Source organism: Lissotriton vulgaris, chromosome 7 (genome assembly GCF_964263255.1).
Source record: "Lissotriton vulgaris chromosome 7, aLisVul1.2, whole genome shotgun sequence".
NCBI lineage: Eukaryota > Metazoa > Chordata > Amphibia > Caudata > Salamandridae > Lissotriton > Lissotriton vulgaris.
The window spans coordinates 1,151,229,961-1,151,251,394 of record NC_141695.1 but is presented as its reverse complement, the minus strand read 5'-3'; the positions used below and the strand labels follow the sequence as shown (position 1 = coordinate 1,151,251,394).

Genomic DNA, 21,434 nt, shown 5'->3' with positions numbered 1-21,434 from the left:
CTTCTAGTCACCCCCCTTAGATCTTTCCATCCACCTCCCTGTCTTCATTTTTCATGTTATTTTCTTCATCCTAGTCCTCATCCTGGACCACCTGAGTTTAGTTCACCAAGTCCGCAGGTGGTCCTCTTCATCCTGGTCCTTGTCTCCTTCAAGTCATCTTGACAATGCCACTCCATGGCCTCCTAGTCCTGATCCACCGGTACAGCACTGCTGATCATGCACGTTCAATGATCCTGGTTATCCTGTTGGTTCTGCTCTTGATCTTCTTGGCCACCGTCGCCCACTTTCTACTCTGCACATTGTAACACAGTGTACCCAGGCACAGGGGTGCCTGGGTACACTGTGGCTGGGAGGGGAGCTCCATCACTGTAAGAATCCTGGCAAATGCAGATGCATCTTTGGACCACTGGGGATGTTACTAAGCAACAGCCATCACACCTACCCTGAAGCCTTCCAAGAAGCCTCTTCTTGACATGGCAGTCTCCAAATGTGGCATGAGCCACACACTCTTTTACACTTCACAGGTAAGACAAAAGCTAAATTTTTAAGCCGGAGAATGCCAGAATAACCTCCCAGAACAACCTAACTCTGTCATATGCACAGTGGACCGGGCCAGAGTCACACTCAAGGCCTTTCCAAAGAGGTATTATCAACTATTGTCCTCTGGCAGACATAAATCATTGAAAATCATTCACTTTCATTCACCATACACATGCCTAACTGTGTATGGTGAATGAAAGTGAATGAAGTGAATGATTTATGTCTCCCAGAGGACAATAGTTGATAATAGTTCTTGTCCGAACCCTAGTCCTTTGGGTTTCCAAGGGTTCCTCTCATTTCTTTATATATACTTTCCAAAGAGGAAGAGGTGTGGCGCCGCGGCCAGGGCGACTGACTCTGGAATCTGGGGATCACGGTTCGATCTCCGGTGCCAGCGGCAGATTAGCCCAGCACCATGTGACTCTGGGCAATAGCTTGCTTAATCTTCCCGACGGCCCCCAGCGCCTAGAGACCCTAACGGGTGATTGTTCGCGCTTTACAAATGTGGATTATTAAGAGGAACCGAATATGGCTAAAGCAATCTCCTGGTGCGAAGTATGAGACAATAACATCAATCCATGACTGATCGTGTCGGATTGTTCTTCTAATGAATGAGGCATTCTCCATCAGAGGCTCGATAGAATTTCTGAAAAAGCGACATCTGGGTTTATCACCATGGGCTCTCCTAGACCACTAGCCTCTGTACTCGGATTCAGGTGTACTAAGACTTTTCATACATATGAGCTTTATCAAATATGCCACAATTTGTTTTTAGTGGACAGAGGAAAAATAAGATATTTAAGTGGAAATAGCATAGAAGGATGTTTAATGTAATGGAAAAATCAACGAGAGCGAGAAAGGACAGAGGGGTGCGTCCTCTTTCCCTGATTGGCAATAAATGCAACAACATGGAGGGACCCACTAAAGAATCCTTTAGTTTTATCGAGTCAGTGCCAAGTAATGGAGCACAAAAATCCCATGGATTTGTAAGAAAAACCCTCACCCACCAACCTAGTTGGTGGCATGCTTCATCGTCGGGTTCCCAGCTGTGCTGCTGAGTGCAACCCAGCTGTGCTTCAATGCCTGAATTACAGCAGAGCGGGTGGTTTTTGATTTGGCAGTGTGGTGTGCGCTCAAAAAGTGGTGAGGTTAAAAATGTCTCTAGGATGCCCAACTGGGAAAAGATGTATTCATAGGGCCCTACAACATGTTTAAAAACAAAGTGGGGATATAATGAAGATCGAAAAATGGGTCTTCGAAATCCCCTAAATACTGGTCGACATGTTTCAGCCTCCCCAATAGTAATGAGGCTTTCTTCAGGACCATAGAGCGTGAACTGTGGTGTGGCTACATAAGTTGAGATAGCCACGTTAGTTGTGAATTATTTACAGCACACACACACACACTAAGGTGTGCTGTGCGTGTGGTGGTGTAACTGTACTTACAGGCCCACCAACAGGTTGGAATCTGTAAGAGAAAAAACATTCAATGTAAAGAACATACACAACATGTAAAGAAGCATTGCCATGATATTTTGCTTGGCTTCATTATCCTTATGTATGTGATGTGCTCACTGAAATATTCTGGTGCATGTCGTGAGTGGGAACGTGGGGTGTGTTTTACATCCCTTCAATCATATGTAGACATATTACAGACACATTTTAGGCAAAAGCTCAAGCATGGTGGTGGGTTCCAGCATGAATGTCTCTAAATAAGTGAGCTCCTTGCGTAGTCGCAAGTATGCACGGTCACGGAAGAGCCAAAACCGGTGGAACGTTGAGCGCCGGCTATTTCCTGGTAATAGCCAGCATATAAGACTAATTTGGTATGAATATGCGAGCAAGTATATTTAGCAAGCGCATGTATGATTATTCACAGTGTTAAGATAGAAAGTGTTCCTAATGTCAAATAGAGAATCAGCATGATAGGCCAGACATACCCAACAATAGGTGCGCAAAATCAGAATAAAAATATCCTACACCAGCCGTAATAATGTAAAGATCAAATGGATCCTGGAAGAGGGGGTCTCTGTAATCAAACACTGTGGAAACAGAAATGAGGCTAGTAAAAATGGAGAGGTCTATCTAGGAGCCCTGCCAGAGGCCAATCGGACAGTGCCCTTGCTGCAAAGTGCATGGTTACTTCGTAAAGGATGACCTCCCGCCTTTTAGACCTACTTCAGTCTTCTAGGGATCCCGCCGATAACTGCCATAGGTAGAGGCAAAGTTTATAGCGGTACCTGGTGTTTGACTGGGGCGTGACCATGTAACTTGCTGCTAGGAGGGGCATGGTAGTTATGTGACGTTGTCACATAATCACGGTTGTATGCGCTACTGGAGAGCTAGCCTCACTTGCAGGGCGTGCTAAGTGAGGAAGATGTGTTCATGTGTGAATAAACAATAAAGATAGTCAATACCCCTGATAGTCTCTGGCATTGGCTCATTACTGAAACCCCTCTCACGCTTTTGCGACTTCTACCTATAACCAATTGTAAAAACAACACCAACATACCTCAAAGACACAAAAGATCTACTGTGACATTTGCAGACCCTCATTTTTAATCCGGACACCTCTTTTTTGGTCAGTCTGGATATAGAGAGTCTATATACAAGCCTTCCACAAGACAACACACTACAAGTGCTCAGATCATCACTTGACAATATCATGGGGCAACAACACTCCCAAACCTTTCGTGCTCCAATGTGCAGAAACGGCACTAAAGGATAATTACTTTGAATTTGAGGGAGACATATTTCTACAAACATACGGTACATCCATGGGCACCTCATTTGCCCCTAGTGTGGCAGGGATGTACGTGTACAATTTTGAAAAAATGAATCTCCTCAACCCCGAAATGCCTCTCTCAACAAACATTATATTCTACAAAAGGTATATTGATGATATTTTCCTAATATGGAAAGGCCCTTCAGATGCATTACAATCCTTTTTGAGGTAGATCAACGGCTGTGACCCAAACCTGAAGCTTACCCACAATGTAAGCTATAACAGCATCACCTTTCTAGATCTAGCCATTACAGCTGAAGGAGGACATCTTACAACTAAAACACATTTCAAACCCACTGCAAGAAACTCCGACAATTCAAGAGTTTTCATCCCAGATCCCTATGAGAGAATTTACAATTGGGCAATACCTCAGATTGCGCAGAAATTGCAGTAACACCAGAGACTATAAAGAACAAGCAGCTTCGCTAGGTTGTATGATGTTACAAGGTGATCTTTTAGATCACTGTACATCACAACGCATCTTTTACATCGCAAGTCGTTACCACGACTTGCGCTGTAGGTGCTGGACTTAGGAATAGTAACATTTACTATTCCAACTCCAGCCTACGTACAGTAGGGAAGGTATTGGAATAGTAAATCTACTATACCTTAGTCTACAGCGCCCTCCAGTGCAAGTCGTGGTAACGATTTGCTTTGTAATAGACGCGTGGTAATGGCAGCGCGGTGTTTTGACCGCGTTGTTATGGATGTTCCCGGCTTCGCTAACAACCAAACTCAAGGGGGGAGGAGCTTCGCGGGCGACCAAGATGGCCGCGTAAGCTCGGAGCTCCGTGGACCGTCCGATCCACCGCAACTATCCTGCCTGAAATCCTGACCCACGCTAGTGGTACTGTAATGCTGACGGCCTACTGAGGCGGGGACTGCAATTGGCTTCCAAATCGGTGGCTCCTAAGCAAAGTTACGTCGAGCTGAACTCCGCTCCGTGACGGTGCCATTGTCCCTCCGGACTTCGTCACTTCGTCACTTCGCCTGATCGAACTGCACGGTGCCCGCCTGCCGCCTCCTTGGTGAAGACACTGCGCTCTTGCCTGGCCCTCGTCGGCCTGGTCGAGACTTCTTGATCCGTCTGCCTCTCGGCTGTGGACCCAGACCTGCTGCCGCCTTGCCTTTGTTCTCACGTACCCATCATGGCGGGCAGAGGTGATCCGGACAGGGCATCGAATAAAGGTGGTCGGGGCAAATCGCAAACACAGAACAACCGCATGGAGCGGTATGTAAATCTCAAGTCGCCACCTACATCTGGGGCCGTCTCTAAAGGGACCCCATCGACTAGCCCGCCGGACGGCTCAGATCCTACCTTCATGGACATCATGGGTGCCATCACCAGCCTCCGTGCCGACGTACAGCAGCAGCACGAGACTCTGTCTCATAAAGTGGACTCCATGGCTATTGACATTACCCTCATCAGGGCCGACTTGGGCAAGACCAATGAGCGTGTGAAAACTCTCGACATCAAGACCGCCAGTCTGACCTCGGATGTCTCCGAACTGCAGACTGAGGTCCGTAACCTGCGATCGACTACTGATCTCTTCTCAAAGCGGCTGGAGGACTTTGAGGGGCGAGCCAGGCGGCAGAACGTCCGTATAGTAGGGGTACCGGAAGGGTCCGAGAACGGCGCAGCGGACCTGTTTGTGGAGGACCTGGTTAAGACTCATTTGGCGCCCTCTGGACTGAGTAATTTTTTCTCAGTGGAACGTGCCCACCGTGTGCCAGGGGGGCCACCTAAAACGGGAGCGACGCCGCGACCGATTGTGGCGCGCCTCCTCAATTTCAGAGACCGAGATGCGATCCTCCAGGCATCCAGATCGCACGGACCACTTCACTACCAAAATGCGGAGGTGCACTTCTACCCGGACTTCACCAGGCTGGTACAACGTCAGCGGCTGAGCTACGCGGGGGTGAAGAGACGCCTCAGAGACATGGGTCTCAAGTACTCCATGCAGTTCCCTGCGAAGCTCCGTGTGGAACACAAGGGACGTGCCTTCTTTTTTGACTATCCTGAGAACGTCAGCGAGTGGCTGGACACTGTTTCGCCAGCGCGTGATGAGCAAGAAGATGATGTTGGAGGCGCCTCGGGATGAGCGGAGCGGCAAGAATGAACTGGGGGCTGAGGCTATCCCTGCCTCGAATGACCGCCGGGCTGGTGTTTTTGGTGCTTACTATTCTCTCCTTTATTTACATGGTGGGTGGCGGGACGATTTCACGGGGATTCCCCACTCCTCTGGGTCTTTTGTAGAGTAGTTAATGGGGCGACAGGCACACTGCTGGTTGGGGGGGCTTTTTAGTCTAATGCAGGGGTGCAGGGTGGGGGGTTTGTTGGGCACAGTTATGGTTTGTGCGGTTTTCCTTTTTCTTTCTCTAGTGTGGCAATGGGACATTGGTGCTTCTGCACTGTTTCTGATGCGGGTGTCTTTGGGCTTTGGGTGGGGCGGGAGGTGGAGGGATGAGGGGTAGGATGTTAAGAATTCTCAGTTGGAATGTTAACGGGTTGGGTGATCGAATCAAGAGAGGGGTGGTGATTCAACTGATTGAACGGCATATGCCAGATATTGTCCTTCTTCAGGAGACGCACTTGGTGGGTAACGCTTGTAAAGCTCTGAATCGCAAGGGTTATAAAATGGTGGCACATTCGGGGTTCTCTTCCGGCTCCCGGGGGGCGGGCATACTCGTGCGCGCGTCCCTTCCCCTGGAGATAGAGACCACTTTGCTTGATGATAGGGGGCGGTACGCCGCCGTAGCTGGTAGATGGGAAGGGCGTTCCCTCACGTTGTTTTCTGTATACGTCCCGCCAGGGCTCCAGTCTAGTACTTTTCAAGACCTTGGTGGTGCCATCTTGTCTATGCCGGCCGGTCGTTTGATTGTGGGGGGTGACTTCAATTCAGTTTGCTCCGGTCTGCTTGATCGCCAACCGCCCCGCGACTTACGTGGCCCGCAGATGTGGCTGCCGTCCTTCCTTGAGTCTACTGGGCTGGTGGACGGGTGGCGACTTTTGCATCCCACGCTCCGCCAATTTTTCTTCCTATCGGGGGCGCACGGGAGTCTTTCGCGCATCGACTATGTTCTCACATTGGCTTCGGACGCACTTGCCGTTTCCGAGGCCCGCTTTCTTGCGCGGGGCATTTCCGATCACTCCCCGTTATGGGTCTCCTTTGACTTTGGAGTGACTCTGTCGGAACGCCCGGCAGCGGTCAATCCGTGGTATTTCCGTGATTTCAAGACCCGCTCCCTCCTGGCCAAAGCTATTGATCATTACTTTTCCGAGAACGTGGGCTCGGTGAGATCGGCCGTTACACTCTGGGAAGCCTTTAAGACGGTGCTCCGTGGCGAGGCCCAGGCGCTCATCGCTGAGACCCGTCGAACTAGAGACTCTGACATGCTGGCTATCGAGCAGGAAGTGCTGCGCCTCGAGGCCCAATTGGGACCCGAACCGGACCCCTCTGTCCTCCATACTCTCTCGTTGAAACAAGCGGAGTACCACGCCCTGGCCACTAATGCCGCTCTTGTCCTGGCCAAGGAACAGCGTGGCCGTATTTATGATGTGGGCGATAAGGCCGGGAAGTTGTTGGCTTGGCTTGACAGAAGGGAGATGGCCAGCAGTGTGGTGCCCGAGCTCGTCGGAGATGACGGAGTGGTCCTCACGGACCCTAGCGCCATTGTTGATTCATTTGCTGGCTACTTTCAGGGGGTCTACGAGTCTGCCTCTGACTTTTCGGAGGCGGACTCGTCGGCCTTCCTCTCCGATATTGACCTGCCCAGCCTCTCCGAGGAGGAGAGAGAGGACTTAGATAGGGACATCACTGCTGAAGAGATTGACCTTGCGATCCGTTCACTAAGGACCGGCAAGGCCTCCGGGCCTAACGGCATACCGGTGGAATTGTACAAAATCCGATCGGACGCGGTTTCCCCGCATCTCCGCAGAATGTTCTTGGAGTCCTTTGAGAGAGGCTCTCTCCCCCTGGACCAACGACTAGCTACCATCGTGGTCATCCACAAGGAGGTTAAACCACGGGACGTCTGTCGCTCATACCGTCCTATTTCCCTCCTTAACGTGGAGCCCAAGGTCCTCGCCAAGTTGCTGGCTAATCGCTTGATTGGAGTCATTGGCGATCTCGTGCACCCCGACCAGTCTGGATTCATCCCCCACCGAAACACTGCCCTTAACTTGCGCCGCCTCCATGGTGTCATGGCCAGGGCCCATACTCTCGAAGAGCCGGCTGTTCTGGCGTCCCTAGATGCCACTATGGCCTTCGACTCGCTCGAATGGCCGTACCTGTGGGCAGTGCTGACCAAACTCGGGTTTGGGCCTGTCTTTGTGAGCTGGGTGAAGCTCTTGTATGCGGACCCGATGGCCAATGTCACGGTCAATGGTCGCCTCTCGGCGCCATTTCCCCTACGTCGAGGTACCAGACAGGGTTGCCCCCTGTCCCCCCTCTTGTTTGCCTTGGCCCTCGAACCACTTGCAGCATTATTGCGTTCACATCCTGACTTGAGAGGCATTACATGGGCCCCTGGCTTTGAAGACAGGGTCTCCCTGTACGCCGACGATATACTGCTTTACCTGACTTCCCCCTGCAGATCCCTTATCGTGGCCTGTGATGTCATCAGACTTTTTGGGCGGTACTCTGGCCTGATTATCAACTGGGCCAAGTCCTCCCTATATGTCCTCAAGGGAGATACTCCGCGTCTCCCTAGAGGCTGCGGTATTCAGATTGCCACACGCGGTTTCAAATACCTGGGCATTTACATCTCCGGTAATCCTAAGTTAAGGCATGACAACAACCTGCTTCCTCCTCTTCAGCGGTTGCGGCGTGACGTGGACAACTGGCGTAATCTGCCACTCTCCCTCCTTGGCCGTGCCTCTCTTTTCAAGATGATGGCCCTGCCCAGGTTCCTGTACGCACTCCAAAACGCTCAAGACCCTGTCCCAGCCCGCTACTTTCGTGATCTCGAAGGCCTTCTCCGCACCCTCCTCTGGGAGGGTCGCCCCCGCGTTGCCTTTCACAAACTCACGCTCCCCTGGTATGATGGGGGCATCGCCCTCCCAGACGTGCGCCGTTACTACTGGTCTTCGCAGCTAGCAGCCCTAAACCATGGCTTCTATGGCCCAGTGGTGAGCCCCGGCTATGCCATGGATAGGTGGCTGATGGGCGATGGTAATTACTATCGGGCCCTATACTCCAAGTCTTTTGACCGGAAGTTGACGGGCCCCACCCGCACGGCTGTCCGCACCTGGCGAGCGGTTACTAAGACACAGGGGTGGCAGGGCAGACTCACAAGGTTCACTCCCCTCTTTGATTCCGACATCCTGGGTAGACTATGGCACACCAAGGGATTTGATAGGTGGGACCTTATCGGCATCAGCAGGGTTGATGACATGCTCTCCAAGGGCTTGATTAAGACCTTCCCCCAGTTACAAGCTGAGTACCAGCTGGGCGCGACGGAGTTTTTTCGCTACGCTCAGCTGCGAGATGCGCTACTTTCGTCCTTTCCGCCGGACGGCGTCATTCCCGAAAGTTCCCCACTGGAAGACAGGATCCTAGATGGGCATATGCCGGACAGCGCAATCTCACTCTCATATAAGAAGTTGATCAATGCACGCACGGACCTCCTCCTTAGTTTGAGAGACCAGTGGGTAGCAGATGGCCTTGAATTGGACGACGAGGATTGGCAGAGCGCGGTTTCCTCTCCTAAGGAGGTTGCTATTTCTTCCCGTCTTCGCCTCGTACAGTTTAAGTCTTGCACCGGGTGTATATGACAGGGCCCCGGTTGATGCGCATGGGTTTCTCGCCTGACGGTCTCTGCCGCAGGGGCTATGGAGCTCCTGCCACTTTTCTACACATCCTCTGGGACTGCCCGGTGATCGCCTCCTACTGGAGAAGGGTACACCGCGTTATGGAGGAGGTTACTGGCGTGGCTGCCCATGCGGAGGCCCGTCGATGCCTCCTGAACGTATGGGAGCCTTCCGATCACAACGTTGCACAGACTAGGTGGGTTACCCTTGGGAACATGGTAGCTAAGAGGGACATAGCCCAGAGATGGGGTGCGGCCAAGGCCCCCCTACTGGTACAGTGGAAGGCTAACATGGACTGGTGCATGTTTAGGGAGAAGACAGTCTATGTGGCCAGAGGGAGACCTCGAACTTGGACTAAAATTTGGGGAGCATGGAATGAATATAGGGGGGATGTGTGCTTGCCGCCTGAGCCAATCAGTCAACATAATGATGCTTCTCCCTAACCTGTGACGCCAACTGAGCTCTAGTGTATTATATTCTCCTGATACCTTCCCCCTCCCGCCTCTTTCCCATTCTGTAATTTATCCTGGATACGTGTTTCCCTGCCTCATTCCCTACCCATCCCTGACACCCAGCGTCACATTTTACACACTGCCACTTCCGCGCCCGCGGGCGCCTGGTATTGTATTTATATTATATAAAATTAACCTTCGATGATTATGTCTCAATTGTTTGACACTATTTTTCTCCTTTATTCTTGCTGCCTTGCCTCCGGGATGTCAGGCTGAATAGCTGTGTGTTCTGGTATCAATAAAGGTTTTCAAAAAATTAAAAAAAAAAAAAAAAAACAAACTCAAGGTCCGTGGGTACCCTGAGTCCGTGGGTACCCTGTCAGAATCTCGAAAAAAGCCCTAAAATGAGCCAGAAATCAAAACCGCGAAGGCCTACTTGAACAAACACAAAGGACACCAACTCCCATACCACTGACATGCGTGACCACCTATAATTCCATCCCCAACAGAGAAGCACGTATCATTCAAAAAAATTGGAGAATACTCATGAGTGGCAAACTTAATAGGGACAAGCCATTGTTTTCATACAGAAGAGCCAGAAGCTTGAAAGACAGCTTGGTGTACACATGCCCACAACAGCAAACAAACACAGTATATACAGTGCTAAACGCCTGGGGACTCCCTAACGTGACTGGTAACTGCAGCGTGTGCCACTTTATAAAACCTACCAAATCCCTGGACTTGGAACCTGCGAGTACTTGGCAGATCAAAAAGCACACAAACTGCAATTCATGCAATGTCATCTACCTGATTACTTGTCCTTGCGGACTCTGTTAGGTGGGGACGACTAGCCGCAAAATGAAAATCTGGATATGTGAACACAGGAGCAACATCCGTTGCAAGCCTAACACAACAAAAATGATGGATCATTTCCTTGAACTTGGCCATGCCACGAATGCCATGAGATGGGTGGTAATTGAGCAATTGGATAAGGGTACCACCAACCTACAGAGTCGCCTTCATGAGAAGGAGCAATGTTGGGTCTACCGTTTAGCCACACACACTAACGGACTGAATGACCACATTCCATGGAATTCGCTCAACGGATAACAATAGATAGACGTTGACTTGTGGGTCACCACAAGAAAAATGGAGAACACTGTGTTTTCAGACAATTTTATAGCTTTGTGCTTAAATTCACATCGAGCTGCATTGAAAAATGAAATAACAATCAGTACTATCTAAACAAATGGTGGCACTACCCCCACAGAGTTTGCTTAATATACTTTCCCGGTATAGTATCCGGTATGTCTTTACGCCCAGCTCTATCAGACACTCTGCAAATGCAAAATGTCACCAACATCCCAACACTATGGTGACATGTTTCCATATACCACATGAGGCACCTCACACCATCCCTTTGTGCATTCACAGTCCATTACCTGCTCGTTTAAAGGGACTATTGCCCAAATCATTTTAATTTTAACCCCTTCGATGCTCATGACGAGCTCAGCTCGTCATAAGGCACGGTTGAGCTGTGCTGATGACGAGCTGAGCTCGTCATGAATAGGGGCATCTCTGCAATTCCAGCACTGGGGGGGGGGGAAACACTAGCAGCCAAGGTGTTAAACTACTAGAGAATTGGCCACCATTAATACAGGGCTCTGGTATTGACTATCTTTATTGCTCATTCAAACATGAATATAAATCTTCCTCACTTAGCACGCCCTGCTAGTGAGGTTAGCTCTCCAGTAGCGCATACAACCGCGATCACGTGATATCATCACGTAACGCTATCACGCCCCCTCCTACCGGCAAGTTACGCTGTCACGCCCCAGTCAAACACCGGGTACCGTTATAAACTTAGCCTCTACCTATGGCAGTTATCGGCAGGATCTCTAGAAGACTGAAGTAGGTCTAAAAGGTGGGAGGTCATCCTTGAAGAAGTAAGTAACCATGGGCTACTAGATAGACTGCTCATTTTTTACTAGCCTCATTTCTGTTTTCACAGTGTTTGATTACAGGAGACCCTCTCTTGCAGGATCTGTTTGATCTTTTAATTTTTAACAGCTGGTGTAAAATATTTTCATTCTGATTTTGCGCAGCTGTTAGGTATCTCTGGACTATCATGCGGATACTCTATGTGACATTAGGTACACTTTCTATCTTAACACTGAGAATAATCATACATGCGCTTGCTAAATATACTTGCATGCATATTCCGACCAAATTAGTCTTATATGCTGGCTATAACGAGGAAGTAGCCGGCATTCAAAGTTCACACAGGTTTTGGCTCTTCCGTGACCGAGCATACTTGTGACTACGCAAGGAGCTCACTTATTTAGAGACATGCATGCTGGAACCCACCACCATGCATGACCTTTTGCCTAAAATGTGTCTGTAGTATGTCTACGTATGATTGAAGGGATGTAAACACACCCCACATTCCCACTCACGACATGCACCAGAATATTTCAGTGAGCACATCACATACATAAGGATAATGAAGCCAAGCAATATGTCATGGCAATGCTTCTTTACATGTTGTGTATGTCCTTTACATTGAATGTTTTTTTCTCTTACAGATTCCAACCTGTTTGTGGGCCTGTAAGTACAGTTAGACCACCACACGCACAGCACACCATAGTGCGTGTGTGCTGTAAATAATTCACAACTAACGTGGCTATCTCAACTTATGTAGCCACACCACAGTTCACGCTCTATGGTCCTGAAGAAAGCCTCATTACTATTGGGGAGGCTGAAACATGTCGACCAGTTTTTAGGGGATTTCGAAGACCCATTTTTCATCTTCATTATATCCCCACTTTGTTATTAAACATCTCCTAGGCCCCTATGAATAAACCTTTTCCCAGTTGGGCATCCTAGAGACATGTTTATCCTCACCACTATTTGAGCACACACCACACTACCAAATAAATAAAAAAAGCTCTGCTGTAATTCAGGCGTTAAAGCACAGCTGGGTTGCACTCGGCAGCCCAGCTGGGAACTCGATGATGAAGCATGCCACCTACTAGGTTGGTTGGTGAGGGTTCTTCTTACAAATCCGTTGGATTTTTGTTCTCCATTGCTTGGCACGGAGTCGATAAAACTAAAGGATTCATTAGAGGGTCCCTCCACGTTGTTGCATTTAATGTAGTGAAAAAACTGTTTAATTTTAAACATGGCTATTTTATAACAGATGCACAATATTATCAAAGTTAATCTCCATCATCTAATTGAAGTGGCAAAAACAAAATCACTAGCAGAAAGCAAAATCCACACAGCTAAACTCTTAGGGGTGTGCGAAATTCAGTTAATTTGCTTTGGAGTAATTACAAAAATAAAAAAATTACATGCAATACTGCAAAATGCAAAAGTGGTATTTGGTGCTATATTTTAACGTGAAATGCACCCTCACATTCAGTTTGAATGCAAGGACACAATTCACACACAAAAAAACCCAACACTAGTGCCGAAATCAGCATACACTCGTATTTCTGCTCATTCGCATTGTTCCAGTGCGCAAGCGCTAAGTGGTGCGTAATTACGTGGCGTTGTGAAATGTAAGGAATTTCGTGTAACAAGTGTAATGCGTACTTGCGCACGATCACACCAGTGTAACGGACGGTTCTACTTCTTTGACTTAAATGAATCAAACGTTTCTCTCTGGCTGTTGGTGCCACCCAGTGGCAGAGCACTTCCATTTTCACTAATCAGTCAATAATGCAATATAAGTGGAAGAAAGGTGTTTTTTCAAAAAGTCCTGCAGTGCCACTCATGTATCACCGGGCAGTGAGCACATCATCTAGAATGAAGCCAAGATTACCACATTCTTTGCAAGTTGGACAAAGGTGAACCTTTCTCTTAAAGACACAGAGGTCTTTGATGAAACAGCCTCCACAATGTCTTAGTCTTCACCTTAGCCAGAGAATGAGTGCAGGTATGACCCTCGTACTCACAATACTTAAAAAGGCAGGGCCCAAAGTTGGTGTCCGCACAGTCCTTAGGAAATGGCCCCATTTCGAAAGCGGGAAGCATCTGCTCTTATATATATGATCACACATACTATATAGACTGGGCAAGTTGAAGAAGAAAAGCCATGTACATTTTATTTGTGGGTCTGAGGGGGAAAGACACACACTTTAAGTGAACAACTGATATATCTGGGAAAACTTTTTATCTGTAGGGACTACAAAAAGTGTCATCACACATTGTCAAAAGAATTCTTGAGGCGATGGGCAACTACATTCCCTATAAATATGGCTGGCTGTCGCCACATAGTTGACATGTCAGCTAGCCTCTCGTCTCTACCCTAGACTTTAACCAATCAAACCACAGCCTGGGATGCATTTGACATTTCACTTTGGGAGGTCCTCAGTAGATCACCCAAGTTCCTGCTAACACCCACACTTAATGTGCAAATATATTGGGAGCATTAAGTTGTTCTGGCCTCTGGCCTATCACTATGTCTCAACCTCAGTGCTCTGAAGTTGGAGATAATAAGCAGTCTACCGGCTCCCTTACCAAGTGACTGGAGTACCACCTTTATTGGCCTTTCAGAGGCAGCTTTTCACAAACTCACCCCTGAAAACTAACAAGCTGTCAGTCATGGTTAGGAGAATCTGGCAAGGATGAATTTTCGCAGATAGCTTTCAAAAGCTGACAGAAACACAAGGCTGTGCTAATACTACGCGCATTACAAAGACGCTTCTTCATCCAACCTCCCAAACGCTGGTGTCAGACGTAGAAAATGCTCAATGGTAAATTACAGGCCGTACCAATTCATATTCTCTTTACATGCTCTGGTCTTTTTTATGAGGTTTCAAGAGAGAGTGACGAACAGGATACAATGTTTATGACTTCTCAGAAATCAGAATATATTCATCACTTTGATGTAACCTATATAGAATTTCTATTTCAGAAACTCATGAAATAAGTACGCCAAAAACAAAAACGTCTACAGAAATAAATCAGAAATACAGAACCAATACTCCAGCTCCAGTACTCTGAATCATTTCTCATACCCCCTTTTCTTGTCTTTCATATCAATTACTCTAGGTCTCTGCGTCAACTATCTCATACTAAAGAGACCATGCTCACCAGTAAATTAAGACCTGGAATAGTTCCATAATCTTCTGTATCATCCCATTCTTGGTTCACTGCTCCCTCCTCTCAGGAGGAGGGAGGGTCCTGCGTCTGGTCCTGCATCCTTATCCTGCAGTACCGGGCATGTAAGAAGGACCATTTTGGCTCCATAAGGGATTCTGCAGTGAGTGAACCCTCCCTCCTTAGTCCACCGAGTACCTCTGCCAGTGGACTGTAGGGCTTGCTGCCCCATTGGAATGCGTCAATCCATGAATGCCACAGAGACTAGACTAAACTCCGATGTCTCCCATGGATGCCGTACCATCTGTGCTCCGTCCACCAAGTATACATGCCAGTGGACTTCAGAGAGTGCTGCCTTCATTGGATTTCCCCCATCCACGAGATTCCCAGAGACTAGACGTAATTCTATTGGTTCCCAGTCAAGCCAACTCCTGTCATCATTAGTCCTGATGAGACCCTATTATTCTTGAAAAGGTCGAAACGCCGTCGACACGATCATAGAGACAAAGTTTCTCGCCTTTTGAAGATACATTTATTGAATTTTTGTATCCAGAACTGCTTGTACCTGAAACTGCTACCTCGTATTTGTGTCAACCAATCGCCTTCCTTTGTTGATTTCCATTTTCACTTTTCTCATTATTTTCTTGGCTTTGGTTCGATTACACACCTGTGGTCTGCTGCTACTATTCTTTCACTAAACACTATCTAATTTGTTGTCAACATTTGTATCTGTTTTTTAATAAAGCTAGTTCTGGCTGAACCGTGTAACATACTGGCTCATTCTAAATGTTTTACACTTTGCATTGATGTGTTTTGGATTCAGTCCGCACAGAAATTTCTGTTATTCATAAATGTGCTGTTTGAATGAGTTCCATGGGAATGCATTTTTCAGGATTACATGATACCCCTGTTCGCGCGGACATAAGGGTTGCGCTTGTTGTTTTGTTTAAATACCTGTGCCTTGCAGCGCAATCTCCATCACCTCGGCTTGGATCACGTTGGCTTTCGTCTGCTTCAGAAGTCCTGAACAGATCAATTTATTCCCTCCTTCCACGGCCCACCTGTTGCCCTGGGCTCCAGCAAGTGATATAGCGCCTAGAGAAAACAAAATGTGCAAAGTCAGGAGATCTCTGTAATGACACCACCCAGACCTATCGGTCACGCTGACGTAATATCTGTGCTGAAGCTAACACACCAACATTGCATTTCAACTCACTGATCCCCCCCATCTCATTTCTCTTCTTGCCCCTTGCCCTAAGCTTCTTTACTCCTGACCAAAATCCCTTTTTCTCAGGCCCTTCATGCTGTCTGATCAATTTAACTTCATGCCCATATCAGTTCCACCTTCAGAATCAGCACAAATCTAATTCTTCGAAACTTTTTTCAGGAATCTTCTCACACAGGTCTGCCAGGTTAACAAACTTTGCAATGCAAAGAAGAGCAACGTTTGTCAACTCTGAGGGTGGAATTTGAATTCTGCACACCCTTAGATGTAATTCATGCTTTCTTCCTTAGTCGTATTCCACACTTGTACCTAATAATTTCCATATGTGGCTCTAGGAGTACAGGTGACACACTAACATATTGGCGGAGGAAAGAGGAAGGAAGAGGCGAGCAGATTTGTAGATTTTTCTGCCATCTTTTTTTAATTTTTGAGTACTGTAATTATTATAAGAACCCCTCATTTGAAGCCCTGGCTTCTGACTACTGAAAGCAAGAAAGAGAAGGAGAAATGGCTAGGAGAGAGATGGAATCTGGGGCACCCCAAAGCCTAGAGCGGGCATCAACAACAAGGTATGGAGAAAATAGGCAGTAGAGAATAGGTAGGACAGAAGACAGATCTATAGAAGGGCACATAATCAAACGAAAAAAATGGATAAGAGGAACCAATGAAAAAAAAGGCACAGTAAGGAGGTGAGCAGAGCAAGATGGCTGCCTTCATGAAGCAGTCAGTGACAAAGCCAATTTATTTGGAGACATGTGCAATCCACAAAAATTGGCAAAAAAATGAAAGTATGACAATAAAGGAGTGGGATAGCAGAACAGACATGCCAACAATGGCACTGGGGTGCACTCCTTTTCTGTTGCCTGTACACGTGATCAGGAACTTCTCTTGCCGTATTGCCTGGTGCTGTGTGCTTTGGTGGACGAAATATTTTGAACGCCTACGTTTTGTGGCCCCGGCTTCTGTGGGGCCTGGACAGCCCAGGGAGGCGGTTTGGGGTAGCGGTGTACACTCTGTGCAATGCAGTTTTGCTTTGAAGCTGCTGTTTTTCACTGCGGGTTTTTTTGAATTAAGGAGAGCTTGTTTGAAATAAGGCTTCTACCCTCCCCTAACACCTGTTCAGCCCCATAAGTTTGTGGGGGGAGTTTCAAGGCAGACGCCTCCATTTTGTTACCCCAGCTTCTGTGGAGCCTAAAAAGCCAAGAGAGTTAGCTTAAAGTGGTAAGCGCACACACTCTGAGCAGTGCAATGTTACTTTAAAACCGCTATTTTCACTGCTGGTTTGACTAAATGTTTTTCATTGCTTTCTTAAACTGTGCTAAGACTACTAGAGAACAAATTCCCGAATCCCACTCCCTGCACCCCCCAACAGTATCTAAAAAGGCAAAAACACTCCTAAGCTCAGTGTTTAAGAGTCTGCTTATCTTGTTTTGTGGTTAAAAGCAGTATTTGGTAGTTTTACATTTTGACTTTACCTGCACGTTTGAACAGGAGCTGCAAAGTGCATATGAGGCCTGTCGGTATCCAATGAGATTGTGTGCTTAGAAGCAGCTCCCCGCCCCCTGCAAACCAGTTCTTTGTTTTACTGATTGGACCACCGGGCACCTGACCAAGTCTCTGCCCTCCCCTAACACCTGCTAGGCCCACTGGGTTTGTGGAGGGATGTTCCAGGCGGACACCTCCATTTTGTGGCCCTGGCTTCTGTGGGGCCTGGACGGCCTGGAGAGCCAGCTTGGGGCACACATGGTGGAAGCACACACTCTGTGCAGAAGAGTTTTGCGTTGAAGCTGCTGTTTTTCACATCAGGTTTTTTGGGGTTTCCTTCCTTGTTTTAACTGGACTGTTCTGCAACTACTTAAGGGCTGGTCCCATTGCCCCCACCTTCCCTGGAATCTAGAGGGACTGGGCGCCCTAGGCTGACTATTTGAGAGACTGCTTGGCATGTGTTGTGGTTGCAAATTGTTTTTGTGGCGTGTATGTGGCACTCGTTTTTGACTGGAGAAGCATGGTTTTTGAGTGCACGAGGGGCAGCGTTTGGTGGTTTTGTATTTGGTCCTTGCCTGCAGGTTTGAGCAGGAGTTGTGTAGCGTGTATTGGACCGGTCTGTGAACCAGGAGATTATTTGCTCTGGAGCGGCTCCCGGCCCCCCCTGCACACCAGTGTCTGCTTTGCTGGTTGGCCCGCAGGGAATCTGGCCGGGCCTCAGACCTCCACTAGCATCTGGTCAGCCTCTTAAGTTTAAAGTCACATGCTCTTTAAATAGGTTTTTGAGCTATAGCTGTTGCACCTGTGTTCTGATTGGTTTTTTAAAACTATGCTTTCAATTGGACCTAGGGCTTAGGGTTTGGGTTATGATTGGTTAACAGGGACAGGGCTCCCATTGGCTCTAGGGTGTAGGGCTAGGGCTCTGATTGACCCTAAGTCACCTGATCACTGGAGATATTTAACCTTAGGGCTCAGGGCGTCTCATCCTGGTGTCGAGGCTAAGGGTGGCGAGGACAAGGGTAGCTGCCTGTTCGGATAGAGATGCTGTCTTTTTTTCAATTTTCCAGCCATCTACAGCCTCAAACATATAAACACAATCTAACAAACACACACCGCTAAATTTCAACAAACAAAAGTCTAACTACATTTAAGTGTCCCAAACACCAATACAAAACCACACAACCAACATCTAGACGCCCTTATACCCCTTATAACCCTAATGCTACACAAAAGGCAGTTTCACTGTCTGACAGACCACCACTCTATCCTTTACCACTATCAAATCCACACATCACCAACACTACTCAAACTCAAATTATACATAACCTTAATCCGTTCAAAAATACACTCCTTGTTCATACAAAGCACCAGCTCTACCCTCTACTTACTCCTAATAGATCTCTTTCCATATAGTCAACACCCTCTCATAAAATCCACCAACACTTTCCTCCTCTTTTTACCAAAACCACACAACCAACAATCCTTACACTCCACCCCACCACATGTATTACCTCTTCCTGTTACCAAATCGAATACAAACACTCATAACCCCTGTCCCTCTTCTCTCACACACCATACACTCTCCTTCAATGCACATCAACACCCCCTTTACCTTTTAACTTCCACTCACCAACAGTACGTTACATCAAAATCCTTCACATAAACTCACTAAATCAATATCTCATCTCACTACTCCACAAAGTCAAACTATAAAACACACCAGCACAACACAACCACACAATTTCATTCTACATTCCATCATAAAATAGAAACAAACACCCACTCACACCATCATGAGTACCCAAATACAAATCCTTAATCAACTTTAATCCAAAATGTTCTATCTTCGCCAACACCTACCCCAAACACCTCAACGCAGCAATACTCATTCACCTGCCTCTCATCCATTGTACAAATTTAAAGCCTTAAAACATAACCCACATGTTCCACCATCACCTCTAACCCATACAGCTTCCACCCTAAACTGAAGAAAACGAAATAAACAACATACCAGTCTATACAACTTCACATCTCCTTGCCCATTATACAACAAAACCACTCTAGAAAAACAAAACAGCCTACCATCTCACTCTCAACCACCATCTCCACTACCTGCACACACACACACAACAAAATGGTTTCTAAGCCCACTGGATGAGGATTACGATATAAACCAACAACACCATTGCTATGCTGATACAGTTAATACCAACACAAATAATACTTCTGCTACTAGTTCAACAAATACTACTCACTCTTCATGAAAACAAAGTCACCACCAAAACACAATCGCTAGACTGCCTACTAATAAAATGCTTGATCACTCGCTAAAAACAAACACCACATCTACGACCTATTCACTGATACACAACCTGACTTACTCTTCATAACGGAATCACGTTTAGGAGATGCATAGCTCCAGTGGTGCATGAAGGTGTTTCTCCAGGCTATCAAGCTGTCCCACAAAATCACAGACAAAAGTGAATCAATAAACCTCACCAAAGATGAGGACATTTCCAAACAAGGTTGTGAGGCCCTCAACAGTAGATGCAACCCTACACCAACTTCCTCCTGTAACTTCCTCCTCCTTTACAGACCACCACCTTGCAATGCAGCATTCCTAGACACATTTCAAGACAGTTTTATATCTAATTACACTACACTCCAACGTACGCATTCTTGGTGACCTAAACATTTGGGCCAGATGTGAAACGTGATTTTGCATGCGCAAACGGGTTTGCGAACCCGCTTGCACATGCAAAATCACTGCTGGAATGTACAATTCCTAAATAGCAACTCACAATTTATTTGCGACTCGCTATTTAGGAATTGCGAGTCGCAATTCGGAAGGGGCGTTCCGTTCCTAATTGCGTCCGCAAGTGAATGTACGAATGTTTTGTGACCGCAATTGCGGTCGCAAAACATTCACAAATTACCACCTTCTTCAAGAGGGTGGTAATGGGGTCACAAAAGGGAAGGGTTCCCCAGGGGACGCCTTCCCCTTTGTAAACGCAGTGGAAACTATTTTTTAAGGGCAGGTAGTTGTCTCAGGGACCACTGCCTGACCTTAAAAAATGAAACGAAAATGTTTAAATTTTTTCTTTTTTAAATGCATCCGTTTTCCTTTAAAAAAAAAACAGGCTGCACTGAAACAAAATAGCTTCATTTAAAAGCAGTCCCAGACATGGTGGTCTGCTGAGCCCAGCAGGCCACCATACCTGGGAGGGCCTGCCATTCCCAATGGGGTCACAAATTGTGAGAGGCTCATTAATATTTATGAACCTCTCTATTTGCGACCCCATTGGGAATCACAAAACAGTGTATTAACACTGTTGTACATGCATACTAGCGCTTCGCAAATTGCAAGTCGCAAAAGACTCGCAATTTACGAAGGACTATTTTGAGCGTTGTACATCTGGCCCATGGTTTTATAAACCGAAATAACTCATCACTGGCCTACACAAACCAAACCTACACCTGATCATCAACAAACCCACACACATCTTTGGATTACATCCTAGATGTAATTTCTGCAAATCCAAAACTAGTTACCTTTCAAGGTATTACTCCAGTCACATGGGCAGACCATTATCTGGTAGCTTTCCAGCACAAAACAATACCTAAGCTCACCTTATATGCAACCACATATCAATTGTGGAACAAACTGTTTTTAATACTTAGAAACACAACTACCTTTCAACACCAATCTACACACAATACATTCCATTAAAAAAACTACCAGTGGCTCCAGGAAGCTTTCAATATCCTAAAACAACTAATAACAACAAAAAAGATTAAAGGAAACAGGCACCTTGGATGAATGCAGAAGTAAAAAAGATAAAACAACAGATTGCAAAGCTGCAACACATCTGACTAAAAGCAAATAACAATCAAGAAAAACTTCACCTGCACAACAATCAAAAAGCCAAAAAGGCATCATTAAAACAGAATTCAAAATGTTAAATGTGCAAATAAAGAATTTTATAATATCCTCACTGAATTTAGTAAACCTAAATGCACAGAAGGAACT

The 21,434-nt window shown here is 46.8% G+C and overlaps 1 protein-coding gene across 1 annotated transcript in view; it reads right to left on the bottom strand.

Annotated features, from left to right (window-relative positions):
- Positions 1–21,434, bottom strand: part of PCYOX1L (prenylcysteine oxidase 1 like) — a 102,490-nt gene that overhangs the window by 13,708 nt on the left and 67,348 nt on the right. The window contains exon 5 of the mRNA XM_086931591.1: positions 15,649–15,789. Coding sequence (XP_086787717.1) covers positions 15,649–15,789 — 141 coding nt within the window. The remainder of the gene's footprint in view (positions 1–15,648; positions 15,790–21,434) is intronic.